This window comes from Epinephelus moara, chromosome 9, assembly GCF_006386435.1.
Source record: "Epinephelus moara isolate mb chromosome 9, YSFRI_EMoa_1.0, whole genome shotgun sequence".
In the NCBI taxonomy this organism is placed as follows: Eukaryota; Metazoa; Chordata; class Actinopteri; order Perciformes; family Serranidae; genus Epinephelus; species Epinephelus moara.
In genome coordinates, this window is record NC_065514.1 from 32,005,428 (window position 1) to 32,012,979 (window position 7,552).

Below are 7,552 nucleotides of genomic sequence, written 5' to 3' on the forward strand. Positions count from 1 at the left end.
ACGAGCCCGCGGGTTCACGCTCGGACGCCTCCATTGTGCCACTTTTTTCAGCACATAATAAATAAACCTGCTCTCTCACAAAACGTCCCGACATCTGTCTCAAGCATGTCTGATTTTTTTTGTCCCTTAAATATTTGGCAGACTGGTGTGTGTGTGTCCGGTGTGTGTGTGTGTGACAAAAAGATGTCGTGCTAATTGAGTCTTATTAAATAACAAAAGGAGCTCCCTTTCAAGGAACTTTTTCTTGTCTCATTGAGAATAAATAACCTTAATTTGGACAGATGATGAAAAATCCGAAACAAAGGCCTCCTCCACGTGTTGTAAACATGATTGTGTGTTTGCCCAGCTATCTGTTCAGGTGTCAGCTTCTGCACAACCTTTCGGGTGTATTAACTGTGTCCCTTTATCAAAGGCGAGCATTCACAGCTCATGTGTCCAACTCCCTCCACTTTCCGCCGAATTAATTTGCTCACACATCATTTATACCAAGTCCCTCCCTTCTTGACAGTTGGGCCTAAATACTAGTAAATTACCACTAATTTATACTGATCTTACTCTGATATTTGCAATAAAGGCGTATGGATTCAGCGCTAATTACACGGGCTAAAAGCCTAATGGCCTTGAAAATGAGCCTGGTTAGAATTATATAAAGTTTGTTGTTTGGTTGACTGGGAAATCATGAATATTAGAAGAGGTTCACTTGGTCTCCAAGAGGCGTTTAGTGTCATAAAGAGGTCGACAATATCATCACGGGGACTAAAATAAAAAAAAAGAAGGTGCAATCATAATAAGAGCTTCATATTATAGACTCAAGTTCATATTCAAGGTGTTACATAGAGCGTGTGTGTTAATGCAGCCATGTGTTCTCTCCTCTTATGAATAACTCCCATTCTTGTACTATAAAAACAGAAACAGCATGCACAATTAAACAAATATTGTGGTGATCCAACATTTCTTGAACGGGTCGAAGCTCACACAGATATTAAATCAGGTTATTTTATTGGATGTAATTTGGAGGAGAAATCAAAGCCAATTACAGGAATGAGGAGGAATGAACTTGTGGATGTGAGAGGATGGAGGAGGAGGAGGGTGGAGGGGAAGGGGGTGCTGGGGGTCTCGGGCTAAAGCTGACATACCTCAGGCTTCAGCTCTGATTGGTCCTCGTTTGGAGAAGCTCATGGGTTCATTCCGTTGTTAAGCGCCTCCCCATTTCTCTAAACTACATTATAATGCAACGAACCTCCCTTTTAACCACAAACCGAATTTGCTTTCATTTAGGCTATATATATTTCTTAAATAGGTTAAAGTCATAGAGATTTTTTTTTTTGGAATAGCACTTCGCCCTGGAGCGGTGCGCAATGCTATCTCATGCCGACCTCCTGGATGCTCGCCTCGGTGAGTTATCATCACCAAACTCCGGTCTTCAACTCTACTGTAAGCTGGAGGCACTTCTAATCTTAAATCAAGCTCTGAAAATTGTCAATTTGCTTCTTATATTATCTTAATGTGACTCAAGTGAACTAAACTCGCTTAATTCATTGGAAAAGTAATTATTATTATTATATTACTGCGTAATTTGATTTAACAATTTTCTAAGATATCGGTGTGATCGAATTGAATTAAGAGTATTTAAGGAGCAGATTGTAACGTGCATGCTGTGGTTGTCTCTCTCAAAGAGCTGCACTCGTCCCTTTTTTAATTTCTGTTTCTGTGTTTGAAATGTTTCACTGGATGCTTTAATGCATGTGCAGCTTTTGTCTCTTCGGTTTCTGCTGCAGCAGAAATAATGCTTCTAATTTCCCTCTTTTGCCTGTGAAGTGTTTGCTTGTGTGCAGAATTTGTTCTAACCATGTCTCCTTTTTTCCCTCCTGTAGCGAAAAGTGTTTACTGTACAAAATCTCACCAGCTGTGGTTGTCTGTGCAGGGATGAAGGATGCCGCGGCGGAGCTCCTGGGCCACAGGGAGGCTTTGAAGTGCAGGCTCGGCGGGGGAGGACCTGACCCAGGGCACTCCGGGGAGCTCGGCCCGGGCCCGGACGGCGTGGAAGGGGCAACGATGCTCCCGGGTGATGATATCAGCAGCGGCGGAGGATCCAACCCGGGGCAGGTCAACAGCAAGGAACAGGAGAAGCAGCAGCAACAGCAGCAGCAGAACAACAACCCCAACCAGTCCGGAGGGCAGCAGACCCAGAAACAGAAGCGGCACCGGACCCGCTTCACCCCGGCGCAGCTCAACGAGTTGGAGAGGAGCTTCGCCAAAACGCACTATCCAGATATCTTCATGCGGGAGGAGCTGGCTCTGAGGATCGGCCTGACGGAGTCCAGAGTGCAGGTAGGGCGGCTGGACTTACATCAACAGTGGAGGAAATGAATCAAAGCTCGACACGATTCAGATGCAGAGACAAAACCACAGACATGTCGTGTGACATTTACAGATAATCTAGGATAGCCTGTATCTAAGGCAGCATCAAATATATGAGCTACATTTGAGGACAGAATAAATGCGCGTGTGAATTAAAAAAAAAATCATTAAAAAACCCCTCAAAATTAAGACCTGCTAATACGATACTGTAATAAACATATAAATAAAACCCCACACAATAGCCGCCTTTTAATTCCTCATATTATGTCTGGAAAAATTCAACTTTTTAAACTCATTTATTGAGAATTTGTACATTTACTCACATTATTCTATATATTTGAAATGCACCATTGATTAGGACTTAATTCATCAAAAATCAAAATAAAATTGCTATATTAATATTTCCCCCTATGAATGTAGAATTTAATGTTCTGATTTTTGCTTTTAGCACCTTTAACATTTTAAGAGTATTAGTCAAGAGACAAAAACTAATTTTTAATTTTAAGTAGGCTAGGCTATATTTGTTAAACACGCAAAAAGGAGATTAAAAAAACAAACCAAAAAAAGGGGGAAAAATGTTCATATTTCTTATCTAGCTTTTGGTTACATTAAAAATAATAATAATCTACAAGAGTAAACACAAACTACAAAACAAACAATTTTATCCTATCCCACAGTTTTACTTTCCATCTCACAATTTATGTTGAATATCAAAAAACAAAAATATCACAACTAAAAGAAAATGCATTTCATTCGTTCACTGTATGGAATCATGTTATTTTTAAGCTAAGTGAGCCAACAGCCAATAACGTAGAGCTTACAACACACAGACCTGAGTGTGCGTGTGTTTGTGTGTGTGTGTGTGTGTGTGTGTGTGCAGTGACTGTGTCTGGTTTGGGGATTCGAGCCAGCGACCTTGTGGATTACACACGTGCTTCATCCACACACACCACGATGCACATAAGGAGGCTTCAACATGACAGCAGTTATTACCGCCTGAGATCAGCTCGTTACACGTTACTTTAGTTACATCCTTTATACCACAGACGACAACAACAAATCCTGTTGTCATCCTCTAACCAGGAAAAATATTACATCATATAAAATGCTAAATGATTTCTATATTTTTTTGTTGAACTAAATGTCTCGTTGTAGCAGGAACGTGTTGTTATATTTGAGGACTGTAACCTCTAAATAAATTCTGCCTGATGCAGGAGTTGGCCCACATTTGGCGTCCCTCTCCTGTAATAAACCTACAGGGAACCAAATGATGATCGCAGCTTTATTACAGTCGTTTAACAGACCTGAATGCACCGTGAAAGCGTGACTAAATTCTGTGTATTTTATATGCAGAATTCCTCCATAATGCCCTCTGTGACTTCCAGTCTGCACAAATACTGTATAAAAGCGCGTCAGGAATTATGGCGCCACCGCCTTATTAACTATAGCGACGGCAAATTCACTCGAGGCGCTCACATGTGAAATAATGCCCTAATAATCATTATTATTATAGCATGGCTCAATTCAGTTTCTATATACTATTTCCATAAAATAAGAATTAGTGAAATGACGCTCATCTGCTGTGATGATAAGAAGCAGGTCCAGAGTCAGCCTGTCACTGCTCTCTGCGTCTTAATGCCGGGCCGGACGCGCTGAGGGTGCACTCTGTCTTTTTTTCTTTTTTTTTTAAACGGAATGAGAAATTGCATTTTCTTTTCTTTGGAAGTGTAATGCATTTCAAGCCGGATTTCACGGCTGGCTACGCGGAGGGAAGAGAGTGAGATTGTCCCGGGCTTATTACTGCGCCTCCACTTTCTCAAGCAAATCTTCACATTAATCATAGACGCCCGCGCTTACAAGCAAACCTATAGAAGCTCAAGGACTCCCGGAATAAAGTCTGTTTGTCACTGCAATAACATTATCTTTATTATCCGAGCGCGTGCTTTTCAATGGCTCCTCCTAAAGCTGTAAAAAAAATCACTTGGGCTCAGATCAAATTATTAAAATGTTGTTTTTTCACATAAATTAATTTAAATCAGTTTAAATAGGCTTATTAATAAATGAGAAAATTACAAAAATAAATCCCAATATTTGGCACACACAATTAAAGTTTATTATGACATGTATTGCGATGTAACTTCTGTTATTAGGCTGAAAGCGTTTCAGTTGTTCAGTGTTAAAAAAAGTTACCAACCAAGCTATATGAACCAGCTAGACCCTCAGGTCATCTGGAACAGGCCGTCTGGTTATTCTCCACGAAAACTAGTGAAACTGCCTTTATCTTTGATGCTCCAAGCCACAGGGACATCCTCAATCATGTTAGATGCTCCAACGCAAACTGAAACATTTCATTTAAACTGCGCCTTTCAGTAGTCTGACTTGTCGATTTGAAATTTTATTTTATTTTATTTTTTCATTTTTTTCTGACTTCTTTTATTGTTTTTGTTCACGTGTCTTATTATTTTTATTGGCCAACTTTTGGTCTTAATTTTATTCTGTTTATTTTTTACTTTTTTAATAATTTAATGTCTTATGTATTCTGACTGGTCGGATGTTGATCTTGTGCAATTTAATTCTTATTCCTACTTCTTCACATGTGTCTATGTTTTAACTGTGTTTACTTAGCCTATGTCTAATATTTTTTTTTTATCTTTACATGAGTGTTTGTAGCTGTGGCTTTCTTGGTAGCGCGTTGTGCAGCTCATTGCGTTTCCACCTGGAGTGGATTGTGCCATATAAATTAAGTTTTTCCTCCTTGTTTATTCTTATTAATTGGGGACGATTATGTATAAATGTAAACAATGTAAACGGGTAGCACGTTGCTACAAACTGGTGAGATCCTGGAAGAAAAAAAAAACATAAATCAGTGTTTTTCTCCAACTGATTTATTGTTGTTCTCAGTGTCATGATGATCACAGAGTGATGTCATAACCTTTTTATGTGCGCTCACAGCTCTGAAAACATGACCTGTCGATGAAGCCATTACACCCGCTCCTCCTAACACATCCAATCTCTGTCTGCAGGTCTGGTTTCAGAACCGTCGCGCCAAGTGGAAGAAGCGCAAGAAGACCACCAACGTCTTCCGGGCTCCGGGGACTCTGCTGCCGACGCACCACGGCCTGCCTCAGTTCCCGTCCGCCGCGGCAGCTGCGGCGGCCATGGGCGACAGCCTCTGCTCCTTCCACGCCAATGACACCCGCTGGGCCACGGCAGGGATGCACGGTGTGTCTCAGCTGCAGCTACCGCCTGCTCTGGGCCGCCAGCAGGCCATGGCGCAGTCCCTGTCTCAGTGTAGTCTCGGCGCCGGGCCGCCGCCCAACTCCATGGGTCTATCCAACATGTCGTCGAACGGCTCCGGGCTTCAGTCACACCTCTACCAACCCACTTTCCCCGGGATGGTACCCGCGTCCCTGTCGGGCCCGACCAACGTGACCGGCTCACCTCAGCTGTGTAGTTCCCCGGAGAGTGACGTCTGGAGAGGGACAAGCATCGCCTCGCTGCGCCGCAAAGCGCTGGAGCACACAGTATCCATGAGTTTCACCTAGTAACGAGGGGCCAGCGTGAAGAGCTTTTCTTTCACTCACACAGAGGTCTTCTGCGTTTAGTTCTTATTCATCCAGTCCATCCAAACGGCGCACTGGGACAAATACTACCAGGATACTTGTTCAAATAACAAATCGCAGAGCTTCATACCTGGCATTTTTTTGCTCCAAAATCAAAAACAAGATGGAACACTGAAGCTATTTATCCGGCCAGTTGGCCTTTATCAAGCATAGGACTGGTTCTGTTTGAAGCTATAATTTATTATTTCGCATGTAGCCTATGGCAACTATTTATTTGTCTATTTAAATTATTTGTTCTGTATTTATTTATTTGGCACATGCAGCCCTCACTTTGATTGCTGCGGGGCTTTCAGTGACATTTGCTTGGTGACTGACGGTTTTTGAAGACAAATTCTGTGGATACTTTAATACAAAATCTAGGTTACACATCCCTTTTCCACCTGCTGCACAGCATGCAACGGTGAGGGGCCACAGGGATGCACAGTGGACGTGCAGACACAAGACACCTGGAGGTTTAAAGGAACATGAGAGAGAGAGAGAGAGAGAGAGAGAGAGAGAGAGAGAGAGAGAGAGAGAGAGAGAGAGAGGAATCAGGATAACATGGAAGAGGACTTGACTGCATGTGCTGTCCAAGGCAAAAAAATAAAAACTAAAAAAATAGGGAAATACTATAAATTAAGACATGGAAACTGACTTAACTATAATCTGTTATATAGGATGTTTTGTGTAGCGGAAGCACTTGTTCCCATTTGGTCAGTTTGTGATAACTTCTGTTTCCAAAATTCTGTCTGTGCTTATTATCAAATTATGACTTTCTTAAATGTTTGAACCATTTTTGTTTCATGGACATGTTTATATCAATTAAATGTAAATGATCAAATAAAAATCATTTTCAATTATGTCACATCATGAATCAACCCTCCTTTCTTGAATTAGTTTAAAGGCATCAGTGTACACTGAACCACTGGTGCTGCTGCCCTGTAAAAACCATGTATCTCTAAAAGTGTCCACTTGTCATGAGCGGAGAGAAACAGCCCTGTTGTCAGCTATATTTTGTAGTTAACGCAGATAGTTTTTAAATGGTTTATTTCACTTTAACCGTACACATTTTTCCCAGGCTCACAAAGGAAGTCTTAGTGGATATGAATTGCCCTCAAATGTTCTGTTCAGTCGTGTCAGATGAGTGATCTCATTTGACATTTGAGCAGTAAAAGTATTACATTCTTTAAGGATTTGGTCTGAAAAGCAAACCTCTGGGCAGCTGTGGAAAGTAGATGGTTGTAGTATTAAGTAACATATTTTATGCTGCTTGATACTTAACTACATTTCTGAAGGAAATACTCTCCATTTATCTAATAGCTACAAGTTTGCAGATTTAATTTTCACAAAAACATATGCACAAAAGGTGCACTGTTAAAGATTAAACCACTCAACATGTTACAAAGCAGTAGAAATGAGCTCCACATCAGCCAGCTACAACTTTAAAATGGTAATACATCCATAATAATAAAGCAATGATATAATATACAGTTCAAACAGTCAGGTGTAGATTTCAGGGAGGGATGCGGGGGACACGTCCCCCGTTACACTGAATGTGCATTTGTCCCCCCAATAAAAACAGGAAAGTA

At 41.2% G+C, this 7,552-nt stretch overlaps 1 protein-coding gene across 3 annotated transcripts; it reads left to right on the forward strand.

The window, feature by feature from the left end:
* Window positions 1–1,219: 1,219 nt before the first annotated feature.
* On the forward strand, window positions 1,220–6,511 carry otpa (orthopedia homeobox a). 3 transcript variants are annotated; one of them, XM_050052374.1, is made up of 3 exons: window positions 1,220–1,434; window positions 1,925–2,331; window positions 5,385–6,511. In XM_050052374.1, the coding sequence occupies exons 1-3, from the start codon at window positions 1,359–1,361 to the stop codon at window positions 5,904–5,906; spliced, it is 1,005 nt and encodes a 334-aa protein (XP_049908331.1). In that variant the 5' UTR covers window positions 1,220–1,358; the 3' UTR covers window positions 5,907–6,511. The 3 variants fall into 3 exon arrangements, with proteins under 3 accessions (XP_049908331.1, XP_049908332.1, XP_049908333.1); XM_050052375.1 differs by having other exon boundaries at window positions 1,220–1,395; XM_050052376.1 differs by having other exon boundaries at window positions 1,245–1,395; window positions 1,875–2,331.
* Window positions 6,512–7,552: the final 1,041 nt, after the last annotated feature.

Coding starts and splice junctions, on each gene's coding strand:
- otpa (XM_050052374.1), top strand. CDS start 1,359: ATGCTATCTCATGCCGACCTCCTGGATGCTCGCCTCGGTGAGTTATCA. Junction 1,435..1,924: donor CTCCGGTCTTCAACTCTACT/GTAAGCTGGAGG, acceptor TTGTCTGTGCAG/GGATGAAGGATGCCGCGGCG. Junction 2,332..5,384: donor TGACGGAGTCCAGAGTGCAG/GTAGGGCGGCTG, acceptor CTCTGTCTGCAG/GTCTGGTTTCAGAACCGTCG.